The sequence below is a fragment of the Synchytrium microbalum genome, assembly GCF_006535985.1.
Source record: "Synchytrium microbalum strain JEL517 chromosome Unknown SmJEL517_scf0025, whole genome shotgun sequence".
NCBI lineage: Eukaryota > Fungi > Chytridiomycota > Chytridiomycetes > Synchytriales > Synchytriaceae > Synchytrium > Synchytrium microbalum.
Genome location: NW_022158374.1, coordinates 59,607 through 76,191, shown reverse-complemented (window position 1 = coordinate 76,191; position 16,585 = coordinate 59,607). Strand labels below are relative to the sequence as shown.

Here is a 16,585-nt window from a genome sequence, read left to right as displayed (position 1 = left end):
ACAGAATTCGATGAATTGACACGCAGAGGTATAGCCCTTAATCTAATCGTTCCTAGTTGTCTTAGACATCCAATTGGTTTGCACGTTGGCCCACTTCAAACACAACAAAACGCTTGCAAGAAGACACACCCACTATATCACCGATGAGTGAAGTCAGTGAACCCCGAGCCTCATCCTCATCGTCCAGCAGTGGCGGTGTCGGAGAATGGAGACGCATACACAAACCAGACAATGGAAGGCCTAATGAGAAGGATTTACAGGAATGGCAACAGGTCGATGCAACAAACGAGATCAACATTGAGGAGGAAGAAGACATGACTGAAATATCAGTACCCCCCGAAGAAGAATACGTATCTATTGATGCTGGTTATGTAGCCTCACTTGTAGACGAATCTACCGTTGAACGAGACAGATATGGGTTCAAAAAGACATTTGATGCTATAAATAAAGACACCCAGAGCGCTTTTGATCTCAAGTACGAAAAGCTCTTGCTGCTTAGAGAGAAGGATTGGAGGGCTTTTCTTACTGCCAAGGATGGGGCAGTCAAGCTACCAGCAAAGGACAACAAACGTTAGTGCCGAGTTTAACAGACCCACGTGTTATATGTGCTGACCTCTATACCCAATAGTGAAACGACTTGTTCGTCTCGGGATACCGCGGGCCATTCGAGGACAGGTACTTTGAGTTGATTTGGAGGACTTTTACATGCATCTAACACGTCATCCGCATCTAGTGTTGGTACCATTATAGTGGAGCAGATATAAAAAGACGTCAGTATCCAAGTCTATATGCACAACTATGTGCTCAGGAAACTCTAGATTTGGCTGCTGGTCATACCAAAGAAGTCAACAAGATTATCGAACATATTGACATTGTTGACAGAGGTATGTGTAATGGACTAAAAAACCAGGTGCTATAGATGCTATATTGTTACAATGTCTTAACAAATCACTCGCTAGATCTGCTACGGACATTCCCAGAAAACGTACACTTTAGAATGCCTCCATCACCAAAAGGAATCTTCAACAACCTATTTAAACCAAACTCATCATCCCCAACGCCGTATCTCGAATCCATGCGCCGAGTCCTCGTTGCATTCGCATACTATTCATGGCCACATCCAGACCCAAAATTGAAACTCAAACACTCGAAATATAACGTCGGGTATTGCCAGTCCCTAAACTTTGTCGTCGGCATGCTCCTCCTCGGAATAGCCGATGGCCAACCACTCGAAGTAGGCTCGCCATCCATACTACAGCAACCAGCAATAGATCCGGGATTCACATGGAGCCCCGTAACATCTCAACGTGAGGTGGAAACACGAGCATTTTGGATACTAGCCGCTGCTGTGGACGACCTCCTACCTCCTGAAATGTATGGATCTAATTTAGAAGGTGTACAGATTGAACAGGATATATTATGGCAGTCTATAATGGGGAAGGGCGGTAGGAGGTATGGGGTTGGTAAAGTAGCTAAATTTATAGGGAATATGGAAAAGAATGGCGTGTCGTCAAAGAGTGGTCTGAGGAAGGCTGCACGCTCTTTACAGCAAAATGGAGGACATGAGCCGATAAAGATGCCACCGCTGAGTATGGTTACTACGCAGTGGTTTTTGACTATTTTTGTGAATGTGGTCCCTACAGAGGTAAATAATTGTTGCCGGTTGGTGTTTATTATCCATGAATCTATGTTTTGTTTTCGTTCTCGCCGGATTCTCTTTGTTAACAATTATCAATCTCTTGTTTAGACGCTGATGCGTATATGGGACATGTTCTTCTAGTAAGTCATTGCGTACATTCTTCAATTCCAAAAATGGGAATTCTGACTCGACCCATCTTTCACCCTCTCACAGTCAAGGTGAAAAGAATTTGATGCGAGTCACACTGACTTTGCTCAAGATTCACGGCGATGACTTGACAAAGATTGAAGATCCAATGGAAGCATGGCGGTTTGTGAAGGTGAGTTGCAATATGCAGAGCAAAAAGGATATTTTGCTGAAGCAGCAATGTTTCAATTAAACTCTTTTGACACATTTGAACATAAACAGGATATGGGCAAGTTCATGTATGATTGTGAAAACTTGATGGAGGTAAGTTCGAACTCGCCAAGTTCTGAAAGAACAAAAAAGAAACAAAGTCATAATATATTCGTCTTTTCTAGATTTGCTTCAAATCACGCTTCTCCACAAAATCAACCTCATCACCAACAAACATGGCAAACGGAAACATGTCATCCTCAATATCATCCGGATCCTCATCAGGTCGCATATCATCATCCTCACCACGCCCCTCGGATTCAGACGTAGTAGACCAATCGTTACAACCCCAACAGAGAACACGGGCTTCAACAGATGCCAGTAGTATAAGTACCGGTTCGAATAAAGCGAAACTGGTACGAACTGGAGTTGGGAGTATCAGGAATAGTGATTTGGAAATGTATCGAGAACAGGTTATTGCGCAAAGGAGGAAGCAGATGGCTAAGGGGGGTTCATCTTGAAATGGGGAGAGAAAAAGGGAGGGTACTTGTTAGTTTGAAGATCTAGTAATTTTTGTGATATACCGGCTTTATAAGTTACTTTTTACTTTTTAAGTATTCTTGCGTATACCTCCCAGAGAGCATTTGCAAGCTGTACCGTTAATATACATATCTACCTCTGTCTGAGTTGCCTTTTTTTGGCTGGCAGAAAGCGATCTTAAAGAACTTGTCTCGCGCCACGCATCTTGTATACTTTAGACCAGCGCAGATCAGCTCTGACGTCTTCTCTGTCCTTCCTCTATTTGTTGTTTCAAAAATCAGGGGACTGGACAACTTTTCATTTTTCGAAAGACATGATCGTTCCAGCTTGATGTAACTTTCGGCAAGTGTAGGGTGCCCCATATTCAATATTCATATGCCGTATGTAACTGATCCCACCGTCATCTAGGCCTCGAACCGCACAATTGTTGCAAAAAAACCTGTTTTCCCAAAACGATGGATTATGGAGGATCAAGACACTGGCAACAGCAATATGAACAGCCAATGTACACACACCAGCAAAAGCAACAGCACTACAACATCCTCCCACCCATCTCCGCATCACGAGAAGATCTCCGACTGCACCAGCACCAGCCAACATTAGGAATTAATCGCACACAACCTGCACTGTCATATCTAGCGCAATACGAACCTGTCTTCCAACCAGCTCCACGCAACCAGCCCGCAAAACAGTATGTGGACTCATACTCTGCGCGGTACGCAGATCGGAAGGCTACATATGAATTGAGCGATACATCTGTGCTGCCACCTGTAAAGACTGGTATACCTTCTGCGAGTACCAAGAAGAAGGTCAAAAGGCGAGACGGGTGGTTTGACGCGAGTATGGATAGTCGCGGACAGGAGATTGAGAGGATTAAGGGGCTTGTGAGGGCGCATGGTATTGATGAGAGGTTTGGGAATGGGAGTGATGGGCTGTCGGGACCGCAAATGTATGTGCAGGAACCGCAGATGTATGTGCAGGAGTATCAGCAGCAGCAGCAGCAGGCTGAGCAGAAAGCTATTTTGGTGCCGGATGTTGCTGTTGCTGCTGAAGGTGTACATCAACAAACGCAAGCTCAGGCTAAAGCTGACGTGGTTAAAACGGACGGGAAACGGGAGAAATCAGCTAGAGATCGAGAGAAAGATACAGCTGAGAAACAGTTAGAGGCTGAGAAGGCTAAGACGAGCAAACTGGCATCACGTATTCGGAAGTTGGAGAAGCAGCAGGAGAAATTGAGTGGTGTGCTGCAGAAGCTTTGTAATTTGGAATCTGTGAGTGCTGATGTCAATGTCAAGAATACTTTGCTATTACTCAGGCTGTTTTTTGTTTAGAACGATAGACTGAATACTCTCACACCCGCCGTCCGAGCATCACATACCGTAGCACGCTTTTGCAAGACACGGGGCGTGGACGATGCAGTAGAAGCACTTGTATTCGCAAGTGTAATCCCAGATTCTGGACTTACTGAACTACCTGAAGGACCGACACTTGAAACATTGATTGCGTGTTGGGATGTTGCGCAGAATGTTATCACGGATGTGAGGTTGCTGTGTGGGATTGTTCCTCAGCCGACGCCGGTTGTGGAAGAGAAGGCTGTTGTGGAGAAGAGTAAAGGGGGGAATAAGACGCCTGTTGGTGTGAAATCGCCACGGGAGCTTCATAATGAATATCTTGCTGAGAGTAGGAAGGAGGTTGTGGATGTTGTTAGGCCGCCTGCTGGTCCGGCGCCGATTGTTTCGTCTGCTTCTGTAAGGTCGAGGAGGCGGGAGAATCTAAGTACTCGAACACGTAAGATGTTATTATCGATCCGTGCTCTGAGATGTTTTCTTGCTCACAACACCTTTTGACACAGCACCTGCATCCTCATCAGCAAGGTCGCCACCGCCTGCATCTGAATCAGATAGACGTAGTCAACCTCCTGTTGCGAGCTTACTAGATGTGGACCCACGGCCTGTACCTCCTCCGCCAATACAGAATGAAACGTCCGAGTTTGTGCTGGCACGGAAATGTGGTCCGTGTGTTGGGAATGTGAGATGTATTGATATTACAGAGATTCCTGAAGAGAATATGTGAGTGGCTGATTTTCCATTTTTGGCAATTTGCAATATACTTAACATGGTTTTTTGGTGTTAGGATTGTCCTCGTAACAGCCGGCGAATCCCGCACAATGTCCTTCTGGGACGTCCTAACCGGATCGCCCATAATGCATCTCGATACCCATACATCCAAGCCGACACTAACGGTCTCCTTTCACAAGACACGGCCACAGTGGCTCATGACATCTGATATGGATGGGGATGTGAAACTGTGGGATTGGAAGCGGGGTAAGATTGTTAGGATTTGGAGGAAGGTGCATACGAGGGTTATTGGCAAGTGCGAGTTTTGTCCGCTGGATGATGGCGGTGAAGATCGGTATATTGTGCATGTGGTTGTGGACGGCATAAAAAAAGAGACTAACTGGGACTTGATATGTAGAGCCGCATCATGTTCATCTGATAACAGTCTGAAGATATGGGATGCATCGGAGGATAAGCCGAGATTTACGGGTGTGAATGCTAATGAGCCGTTTACGTCCTTTTTGTTTTGTGGAGATTCTCAGGTAAAAAAAAGGAAAAAGGACTATTACAATAACATCGGAAGTCGACTTTATCTCATTTTTATTCTTGGTAGGCTGAAACACTCGTTGCATCACTATCATATTCAATACGGATATACAAAACACGGACGCTGATTTTGTTGCATACGCTGCAGCTTGGTGAATTGCGACTCAAGTAAGCTTAGACTCCTGATATTAAGTAGTGTCATCGGTGCTTCCCTCACTAGTTTTTTTAGCAAAACTGCTGTTACTTCATTACAACCACACCCATCTGATTCTGGATTTGTGTTGATCTCTTGTGATTCGCAATTACGATTGGTTGATTTACGGACTGGATCATCGTCTCGTGCGCTGGCTGCAAGGGAGATTGCTCCTGGTGTAAGTGTCCTATTATAATAGCCACTTAGACCTTTTTTTTTTGTTTGCTCAAACAAAACTAAACACAACTCAATACGTAGACACGAATTGAGGCCCGTGTATCCCCACACGGAACATTCGCATACGCCGGCGGCAGCGACATGAAATCGTTCGCATCATTCAGCTCCCCCTCTAAAAGCTCGTCCAAGACTATACAACAAAAGCAAACCGCTGCATTTGGAGTGTTTATATGGAGACTGTCGAATGGACGATTGGAACGAGATGATATGATATCTATGTGTGATGATGAAGAGGCTATGGCGCCTATTGGGCAGTGTAAATGGTGAGTTTATCAAGTGCGAGTGAATTTGTGTTTTTGTTTGTATTGACGGGATTTTTCCGTTCAGGTTTCATAGAAAGAGTGATGATAGAGAAGACAATGCAAGTAAACTGCTTGTTGCTGTTGGTGGGAATGGGATCATATATGTGTATAGTTAAGTTTAGTGAATGTAGATTTTTGCATTTGAGCAGAAGTGGTGTCCACGGTTTTGCTGTGTGGTTTTATGAGCTAATGAAAAGGGTGGAACTGTTTGGATCGTGTTTGAATTATTATGATGAACAGAAAAAACTGTTGTGCTAGTTTTTGATGACGCAGAAGGGCACCACGCTTACGGTGGCTGTTACATCGAGAGTCACGACACGGAGCATTTCTCTCATGCTGGTGGAACGCATCTGAGGGTGAGCTTGGGTCGACGAATGTTTATGCTGAGATGCTGTTTACCTCGTTTATGTTTTTGTTTTGGAGATTCTCATATAAAAAATGCTATTTGGGACGCCAAAATGTCGGGTATCCTCACACGGCACATTCAAATCCGCCAGTGGCAGCGACATGACATCATACGCATCATTCAGCTCTCCCATCCAAGGTCTCTTTCAAGACCGTGCAAGAATGTCAAACTGCCGCATTTGAAGTATTTACATAAAGCTAATGGACATGTAGATCGTGCTGATTCGCAATCTATGTGTGATGATGAACAACCTGTGACTCCTCTTGGGCAGTGTAAATGGTGAAGAAGTTCTTATTCTTTGGGAGCACAATTGTCCCTTTTCGATTGGCATCAGGAACAATGAGGACACATAAAACAATGAGAACGGATGATTGTGCAACCTCTGTGTGATGTGGAGAGAACCTGTGCCTGCTGTTGGACAGTACGAAAGATGGATCCCTAAACTACTGCATGTGGCATTATTTTGCTGGTATAAAGTGGAGCAACGATTTACAAGGCAGTATCTGTGAATCCCTTTTTCTTATTGTGCTGGTGTGAATGGGATTTTTTCGTGTATATGATCAACGCCAGTTTGACCCATTGCATGTTGCAACAAAGTACTGATACATGATATGGTTCCTTCGTTGCCATCATGGCTTACTAAGGCCACGACGCAGCGTTAAAAGGGTCAAGAAAAGCAAAATTAAGTGCTGTTGAAGTACAAACCAGCTAGCATCAAGATTATCAAATGCAAAGCTGTACCAAACTACTTGCGGGATCATGAAAGTAACAACTGGACAAGAACTCTTGATATTATCTTCTCTTAGTGGGCCAGTTTTGTGATTCTTCACAGTTCTGTCTTCTTTTTATCAAAATATGCGTCGTCAGAGTGCCGACAACCACAACACAAAAAATCAGTACTGTAGTCCATTTTCATATTTGCATTCAACACAGCGACGTGTGATTTCGCCTGCCATATGGTCATCAAGATATGCCATTGGCGTCCATTTGACTTTGTATTCGGTGCCTTGATATAGATAGGCGAGTGCCTATATTCGTCTCACTTAAAGTTGATGAGATCAACGTGATGAGATCAGCGTGTTCAACGGCGAATGAGACAGCTTTGATTTCGGCTTTCAGTGCTTTGAAAAACATTGGAAGCCATAAGAATTAACGAGACGTTCTTCAAACAGAAAAGCAGTGAAAAACAAGCCAAATAACCCCTCTCACAGTTGAAACGTAGAGATGTTTAATCGGTTGGAAATGTCCATTTATTTCATTAAGACAAAAGACTTTTCAAGCAATACGAATTTTTTGAAGTCGACAAAATTGTTTGCGTGAAACAGTTTAACTGCGGTTTCCAAAATCCCACCCTTTTCCTAAGAAAGATGTCGATTTCAGTTTTCAAAGTTAAAGGACACAAAAACACTACAAAGAAGGCAACCAATTCACATCATACCTTTAGCATATTCAGCCAAAATGGCAGGAGCCATTCTCGTAATGTGTGTCTCATCAGGCTATACAGAGAAAGTAGCCATCAGACCTCGACCTTTGAAAGCAGTTCTCAACCATCAAAACATACTCCATCATAAATACGACCAAATCGAGCAGCACGGTACATATGAGACAGAGGTGTTCTGTCTGTTAGACCAGCAGCACCGTGTACTTGTACGGCTCTGTCAATGACACGGTGGAGACATCCACCTCCATAGATCTTGATGGCGGCGATTTCAACACGGGCTTGTCCACCTGAAGCAAAGAAATCCAATGTTGGTTGTCTGCGACAAACTTATTTGGACAGATAGGTTAATAGAAGTGCAGTATATACCTGCATCAATCTTGGTAGCGGCAGCCAATGTGAGGAGACGAGAGGTTTGAACTATTTTAGGTGCAAAAGTAATTTGCTCAAAAAAATGAATTGCGACTGAAATTCGAAACACCCTCGTAGAATTGCTTTGCAGCATCAGCAGCGCTTTGAGGCCACATTTCCCCAATTACGACATCTACCGAATCAACAAATCACCGAAACTTACTGTCTACATACGACTCGTAAACGAACTTCTGCATCAACTGCTTGGTGCCCAATGGCTCTCCTCGAATCATGCGGGAGTTGAGACGTTGGCACATCAAGTCATATCCTCTTTGCATTTGTCCCAACCTGTGAAAGCGGTTGAAGTTGGTTAGAAATGTTTTGTCAAGTAGGTGGTATCGACGTGGGAGAAACCGCTTAAGACGAAAACGAAAGGAGCTCCTGTATGCAGACTAGGCACTGACGGACGCACCATCTCATACAATGGAAGATTCTTCCAGGTCTGGTAAATGATAACAAAGGTAGTCGATTTAGTGGAATGTATTCTACGTCCCCAAACGAAACTCCGAAAGGATTGATGCTTACCCGAGACGTTCTTGAGCAATGATGAATCCTTGACCTCGTGGACCAAGCAAGTGGTCTTTAGGAACTCGTACGTTGTCATAGATGACCTAACAAGCGACCTGTTTTAGCATTTGTGTCACCCATTTCTGTGAGCCTTCAACGTTCTCAAAACAGAGTGTATACCTCGCAATGGTTTCCTTCAATACCAAGCACTTTTGTGTCATCAATGATGTTGTAACCAGGGGTGTTGGTGGGTACCAAGATCATGGAGAATGAAGCATGGATTGGAGCGTTGAACTCTGTGCGAACCATAACGACAGTGTATTCAGCTCCCTTGGCTCCTGATGTGAACCTAATAAAGTTGGGTTGGTTATTAGAGATTTCCTCAATTGAAAGCGTTGAGAGATAAATGACGAGTGAATCTGGATTAGCAATCTTATCTCACCATTTATGTCCATTTATTACCCAAGAATCACCAATCAATTCAGCTTTTGTCTTCAATTGCACTGGATCGGCAGATGCAACATCGGGTTCAGTCATGGCGAATGAAGGGCCTGACAAAGCGAAAGTGTGTTAATTCTTTTCCAGCTTTGGCTTTCAAGGGAAAACGAGAGGGGCAGAGAACATACTGATTTCAGCAGCAACCAGACGGCGCAAGTACTTGCGCTTCATGTCTTCAGTACCGTATCGGAACATCATCAACGAGTCTTGGAGAGTGTGAGTTCCCTACAAGTGTCTTTGTTAGAGCGAAATACCACAATGCAAATCCGAGCATTATGCCAAAGACATACCAAGCAGAAACTGCCGATTTCGGAACGTCCTTGTACTTCGTTGACAAAGACATAGTCCATGAATGGTAGACTAGGAGACGAAAAGTGTTAGAATGGCATTGGACACAGATGAGGAAACGAGGTGCTCCACAGCATCAGGAGACTTAAAGTGCATTGGAAGCTTACCCGCCACCGCCAATCTCCTTCGGGTGTCCAAGAGCCCATAGTCCTTGACGTTTTGCTTCGTCTTGAATAGACTTGAGCTGCTTTCGGAACTCAGCGCGAGAACCAGCTTCCTCCATTAGCTTCTCGACTAGCAATAGAGAAAGGTCAGTAAATGATCCAACCAGTTCGCTACAGGAAAACGCGACGACTACTCACCAGGGTAAACATAATCCTCCATAAACTTAATAACACGATCGCGGACAGGTTTGACACTGTCTGGGATAGTGAACTGGAGCTGAGATACTTCAGATGCCTTCACGCCGGTTGGCATTACGGTGGGGTTCTCTTCGACGAACTGAGCTTCAAATGCATCATCTGAACTGAATTCATGAGTAACAATGTCAGACAGATTGTTGTTGACTTGGAGGTGGCCTTGGAGGCTCTTGATACGTTGGTTTGCCATTGTCTTGTGCCGTTTGTATGTTACTAAGGGTGTTGTGAAGATGAATCAAGTCAAGGAATCACAAACTGGCAGCGTCGTACACGATGATCGTTCTCACGGACGAAAAGTTTAAACACAAATGTCACTACTGGGATTGTTTGGATCATTTCATTATTCGTGTCTGCCACATATCTGATCGTGGTAGTGCTCTCGTTGATCCTGTCCAACTCACGTCGTCATGATGTCGGTCAAATATATTAACACTATTTGCAAATGGATACAAGTTACACTTATAGATCACTCTAGCATAAATATTCGTGACGCGATATCTCCTACAACCCAATTCATTCCATTCAGTAGGTTGGTTCCTTTTACGGCTGAACAGGATTCAATGTGCCAATGGTGTGTTTGTATCGAATCCAACTGTAGTGCCTATAATGAGAGAAATTATCAGACTCTGATGTGGTTTGCTTCGAGATTGCTCCACGTATTTTAGCAATTCGTACTTCTCGTATTTGATCTACAGATAGCGAGCCTGGCAAATCCTGCTTGTTTGCGAATATGAGCAGCGATGCACCAGCCAATCTCTAAACAAAGTCAAACACCATATCAATCTCTACTGCTCCATATACAATATCAAGCACTAGTCAAACGTACCTCCTCTAGCAAAAGCGCAGACAACTCTCGCCGACAATCGTCCAATCGCTCTTTGCGATCAGCTGAATCCACCACCCACACTAGTCCATCCGTCTTTTCGAAATAATTCCTCCAATACGAGCGAATTGATTTCTGGCCTCCAACGTCCCATATGTTGAGCTTGTACCTTAAAAGGAGTTGGTCAACATAGTGTTTGAAATAAACGCGCTGTTCTGCCGTACCCGTCATGCTCCAACGTCTTGATATTGAAACCAAGAGTAGGTGATATCTGATCTATAGGCTCTCCGTTGATCTTTTTCAGGATGGTTGTCTTGCCTGCATTGTCCAATCCTCTAGAATTTTTTAATGTTGGTCATTGCCAGAGATTCAAGAGGCTGCTGTATCAGATCAGTTGAGAATGTAAGTGCTTACAGCATGAGCAAGCGCATCTCCTTTTCCTTTTGGCGGATCTTCTTTAAAATTGTCAGGAGCCCCATTGTTGGAAGACGTTGATGCTAGAAGGCAATGCGATGGTGTTAATGGAAACGTTAAGGGCTTAATAGATCTGAATATGAAATGAGTTGAGGATTCGTACCTAATGTATTAACTTGACCGGAAAGAGAACCTTCTGTCTTGACAATTGTGAATTCTTAACAAAGTTAAGAGGAAGCAAGGCACGTAGTTGGCAACATGTCCCGTACGCTAGACGATTTAATTTACAATTTTTAGATTTCTATTAGGTTATCTCGTCCAAGTTTACTGTGCAAAATCTTCCGTGAGCTTCGGCAAGCCTACATCAATCACCATTCGCCAATCTTTGTATCATCGGTCAAAGATACTCTCCCTATAACGCAAGACGCAAGAAATCCCTTAAGAAACTAGTACTCTTTGCTCCCCTCTCTGTCATTTCCACCACCTTGAATTCCTGAGACTTCTACCAAATTTCGATCATGTTTGGCAGCTCCATGTTTGAATCTTCACTGCCAGCAAGACGTGATGCACGTCTCAAAGAAGCCAAATCAAATGTGAAACGAGTGTCTCGGGATCTTGGACGAGACAGGAACGATGTAGAACGAACTGAACGAGCATTGGTAGGCGAAACGTGAATCTTGAATTTGAAGTCATCAAGATTATCATGAAGCTCTCCTACCAAAAGGAAACCACTTGCTTAATCATTTGGCTCCAATATCTTCATGCTCACAGGCTATTTCCTCTAGCTTGGCCAGATCAGAATGCTAGTCCAACGGGGTGAAATCCCACGTGCTAGAATCATTGCTTCTCAAGTAGCCCATTATCGCATGCTCGCAGACAGGAATTTCGGTGCCGCAGCCATGATTCAAACACGAGCTCAAGTAGCTGCCTCCAACCACAAAATCAATCGCGCTGAAATCGATGCTCTAAAGTGCATGAGCTACTCCAACTTTGAAGAGAGTCTGACAACAGTTCAACGCCGAGAGGCTAAATACGCTGAAAGAATGGAGATGTTTGAGACTATGGAGTCCATCAGTGAGTGTTTACACACTGTTGATTCGACAAATAAGCATACATTCTTATCGGTTTTTTTGGCATTAGTGAATGAAGGCATGGATGAGATTTACGGTGAACCTGAAGTGTCACGAAAAGCAGGCGCCAATGAAAAGCTTAGTGGAACTTTCGATGGACCGAATACACCATCCTTTGACCGAGAGATTGATGCCGTTATAAGACAAGCCATTGAACCTGGTCTTAGACGAGAATATATTGGATCTGGAAAGGTACTCAAGTAATTCCAAACACGGTTTTTTTCAGCGTCCTTGGATTGACAACCCACCCTAGGCATCTGACGACAGAAAATCAGTCCAGGTCAAAGCATACACTCCCGATTTCGACGAATTCGCACCCTCTTGCACCGTATCAATCCCGACACTAGACATTTCCACATCCATGTTGACGCATCTTATTCGAAGTGATGCTGTCTGTATCAAATCTCTTGGACTTGGAACCCACTCGAGGGCAAACTATGATGCTGCTTTAGGTACAGCGAAGGGACTGAGAGTTGGAGTGCTGTTGGGACGTAGATGGGTACCGCTTGCGCCTGATGCTAGTTTACGAGAATCTGGGATTAGTGAGGGTGGTGTGGTTTATGTTGAAGTTATTGGGGGCCCCACTAGTCTGTAACGTGTTCCTGCAAGGCAAAACGAATAATAGATATGTTACTCAGTTCAATAGTGTGTTGAGACTTCCAATCGTAGTTAAAATCGATGAAATTTTCCCAACAGGTCAGTGTACAGACAAAACCTACATTGCTTCAATATTGTTCATTAAGCAGGTGCGATCATCCAAAGTGGCATTGTATTGTTTACGCAGTTTACCTTGCCGTCTTTTTCTGCTGCGCGTGCCAAAAAACCATCCTTTCAAAAGTTTGGCGCCGATCTTAGAAAGTGACAGTTAGTGTAGTAAAGTAGTCAAGTGGAAGTTGACCACATCAATTGCATCTTCAAAAACGTCTGCTATAGAGTGTCAAATCGACTGGATCTACTAAAACCAACGTGGAACACCCCGTCAAACTTTCAAGAACTTACAAGATCGCCAACATCTGCAGCACGGAGTAGACATCATACAAAATCCTCATCATGTTTCATCGTATTTTGAAATCATCTGCCAGTACATCTGTGTCATTACGACGGTGGACGTTGCTCGTAATCGCTATTCTAACAAACATGCCAACCATGGCATTTTCGGCATCCTGGGGTCAGAATTGGGGTCCGTGGAAGATGCCGTGGCTGCAGAACCTGCCAACAGGTAAATTTACATTGCTTTACGTGCTTGTACAAACTCTTGTTTGCATTTACATAACTCCCTCGTCGGGATCTGAACTAAACTGATTTTTTGCTACTCGCTTTACAGCCGCATCTTTTAAAATCTCGACACCCATTCGGTACTTTCCCGCTGATGTCAATGCCATAGCCATGAACTCGTATTCAGGATATATGCCGATTGGACCTCTATTCAACAAGACTGTGGTGTCGAACGTGTTTTTCTGGTACTTTCCTGGCCCGAGTGATAGCAATCAGCTCGTTATTTTCTTGAATGGTGGACCGGGGTGCTCGAGTTTGATTGGGCTGTTTAAGGAGACTGGTATGTGAATCAAAAGTCGCGGAGCGTGGACACAGGATTAACACCTGGCCGTTAGGTCCTTTTCTTGTTACGCCTACGGGCAACTTCTTCGCCAATCCTAATGCATGGTCTAATCAAGCTCATGTGGTGTACAGTAAGTCGGTATGGTGCATGATCATGACCAAACTTAAACCCAATCTCAACAATTCCTAGTTGATCAACCCATCGGTACTGGATATTCGTATTCCAACAGTGCTCCACTACCAACGAACGAGCTTCAAATTACTCAAATGCTGTATACGTTCTTGAAGCGGTTTCTTTACGTGTTTCCTCAGCTTCAATCTCACAAGGTAGTCATCTTTTCATGCTGTTCTGAAATAGTCCTGCTAACAAAAGTGCTCCATATCATGCTTAGATCTTCCTAACCGGAGAAAGCTACGCCGGAATGTACATCCCATACCTCACACGCTACATCCTCTTCCAAAATGTCTATGCACGATGGTTCGGTGGAAATGGATTCGTGAGTCTCTGAGTCTCCTTCAATCCCCTTACACGCTCCTCCTCAGACACTAACCAATCTCACCCAGATGAACATTGAAGGCATCGCAGTCGCGTCACCCTGGATGGACCCATCACGGCAATACCTGTCCCAAGTAACATTCGCGGAACAAGCCAATGTGAATCTCCTGAACGGAAATGCCACTGCCATTACCAATATCAATGCCATTGGAGCTGCATGCCAGGCAGCGATCCAGACTAATTTCGCCAATGGACAGGAATTTACGTTTGTCCCTGCTTGTGCGGCTATTATTGATGGGATACAGCAGTATTATGTGCAGAAGATGGGGTGAGTTCTTTGGGCGTAAGCTAATATTTACGTGGAGCTGACCAGATGACTTTTTTGCGTAGGGCTAATGCATGCTTTAACTGTGAGTTGGATAATTCATAGCTTTTGGGAGCTGCCGAACTCATAATGCCGAACCTGAGCTGACCACATAATGTTCGAATTAGATTACGACTACAAGTTAACGACCTGTGTAACTTCTTTCAACCAAGGCGATTTGGCCTTACTGGGAATCACCAATGTAAATCGTCGTGTAATGATCCGTTAAGCCACTCCTCATTCACACCAATCGTCTTAAAACTAGGCACCAGACTTCCGCGCCGCCATCCACACAAACATACCCGGCTCCCCAACCCAATTCCTCCCATGCTCTGTCCAAGTCCTCCTGAAATTAAACCCTGACGGAAGCTATCCTTCATACCGACTCCTTCCATCCTTGCTTAACTTTGGCGTCAAGGTCACAATCATTTCAGGAACGCTTGATTTCATTACGAATGAGCTGGGAGTGCAGTGGATGATTGGGAATTTGACGTGGAATGGAAATAAGGGGTTTAAGGTATGTGGTGGTATGGATGCTCTGTGTCGCGAGAATTAATTCCTGAGCCGTATTCTTTTTTTTAGCATGCGTTGAAACCATGGACATTTGGTCAACAGAATTCCGAAAGGGGTCTTACGTACTTTGTGTTGAATGATGCCGGCCATTTTTGGGCGCAAGACAATAACGCTGCTGGTACTACTATTCTGCAATCGATTCTAAGTTAACTGTGTCTCTTAATTCTTCGTCATCTGACTTCGGTTGCTTTTGTATTGCTGTATCGCATTTGTGTAGAAAGAAACAATAGTTCAACAGTGTGTTAAGATGTTTGATAGCAGTTGTGATTCTGTGGTTGGGTTAAAAGTGGGGACTGTATGGGTGTTCTAAATGTTGCGTAGTGTTACTGTTTTCGGGCATAATACACGACCGACGGGGCACATTACTGCAAGCGGAGGATCAATAGACGTTAATAATTGAGTTCCATATGAGTTTCTATGCCTTTCTGATATACGAAACGAGCTTTTCGGAGGTCGGTGTCCAGATTTGAAAAGACTTGGTTTTATCTAAACGCAAAATTTGGACGCAAGTCCAAATGAAGACTAAATCAGGAGCTCACATTTGACTTACTACCTCAGCTTCTGGTATCCAATGTGTTTAATTTGCACTGGGCCTTTAACGTGAGCTGATGCGACTGAATTAACGCCATACAAGTCTGTCGTTTCTTCGTTCTTCAAACAATTCCAATATTCCAACAAGTTTTGAGATAGAAGCAGCAAGAAGAGAGATTTAACAAAGAATTCACACAGTCAAATATATCGTTAAGTATTCTTGAAGTACTTGACAACCGTCTTACACCGGATCTTCGCCTTGCTGCTACACGTTTTTTTGGCTGCGGAGCACTTTTTGAAGCATTTGCTGTAAGGAGTATATTTTGTACTGACGCTTCGTTTCAATAGAGCTAGTACGCATATATTATAGTAGACGACAGCAAGTCATGAATTTCAAGATGTTTGAGGTGAAGGTAACATTACCATTACCACATATTTTGCTATTATTAGGTTTCCATCCATCCTACTCTGCAGAGCGGAACGATTACACCAGCGAAAGAATTTGATTGGACTTGTTTGTCGTGTTTTATGAAGGGCTTCTGAGTCATCCGCATTAACATGCTATTGCCAAAAAAGGTCTCTATAACGATCTATGACAAGCAACAATGCGGAAAACCCTCGACTGGCAACATCCCTTCCAAATATAAAACACCACAAAGGATCAACTACCCAGCTCCAAGGCCCTTCAAAATGCGTGAGCCGGGATATTATAGTTGACATATCAGCCATTGCAGCTTTAGTCCAAATCAGCAACACATTAGGTTCATCCTTGATCGTTAAGGATTGGGAAAGGTGATAACATGATTGAAAAGCGGCCCTTGCAAGAGTCTTGATCAGATTCATAATCAAGGATACGATGCACGAAAGGCCAAGAGAACGA

At 43.9% G+C, this 16,585-nt stretch overlaps 4 protein-coding genes across 4 annotated transcripts; 3 read left to right on the top strand and 1 right to left on the bottom strand.

Annotated features, from left to right (window-relative positions):
• Positions 1-143: 143 nt before the first annotated feature.
• SmJEL517_g04057 (uncharacterized protein) lies at positions 144-2,496 on the top strand (the record flags this gene model as incomplete). Its single annotated transcript, XM_031169985.1, has 8 exons — positions 144-570; positions 629-675; positions 734-884; positions 960-1,645; positions 1,748-1,779; positions 1,853-1,958; positions 2,048-2,089; positions 2,161-2,496. 8 exons carry the CDS (start codon positions 144-146, stop codon positions 2,494-2,496), a joined length of 1,827 nt encoding a protein of 608 aa, XP_031023997.1.
• A 474-nt stretch (positions 2,497-2,970) lies between these two features.
• Positions 2,971-5,966, top strand: SmJEL517_g04056 (uncharacterized protein; the record flags this gene model as incomplete). The annotated part of the gene is made up of 9 exons (XM_031169984.1): positions 2,971-3,786; positions 3,847-4,303; positions 4,368-4,584; positions 4,649-4,927; positions 4,991-5,114; positions 5,186-5,286; positions 5,348-5,489; positions 5,570-5,811; positions 5,876-5,966. 9 exons carry the CDS (start codon positions 2,971-2,973, stop codon positions 5,964-5,966), a joined length of 2,469 nt encoding a protein of 822 aa, XP_031023996.1.
• A 4,317-nt stretch (positions 5,967-10,283) lies between these two features.
• On the bottom strand, positions 10,284-11,119 carry SmJEL517_g04055 (uncharacterized protein; the record flags this gene model as incomplete). The annotated part of the gene is made up of 5 exons (XM_031169983.1): positions 10,284-10,418; positions 10,493-10,573; positions 10,644-10,809; positions 10,865-10,975; positions 11,055-11,119. The coding sequence occupies 5 exons, from the start codon at positions 11,117-11,119 to the stop codon at positions 10,284-10,286; spliced, it is 558 nt and encodes a 185-aa protein (XP_031023995.1).
• A 453-nt stretch (positions 11,120-11,572) lies between these two features.
• Positions 11,573-12,779, top strand: SmJEL517_g04054 (uncharacterized protein; the record flags this gene model as incomplete). The annotated part of the gene is made up of 4 exons (XM_031169982.1): positions 11,573-11,713; positions 11,840-12,128; positions 12,195-12,376; positions 12,438-12,779. The coding sequence occupies 4 exons, from the start codon at positions 11,573-11,575 to the stop codon at positions 12,777-12,779; spliced, it is 954 nt and encodes a 317-aa protein (XP_031023994.1).
• Between the last annotated feature and the right edge of the window lie 3,806 nt (positions 12,780-16,585).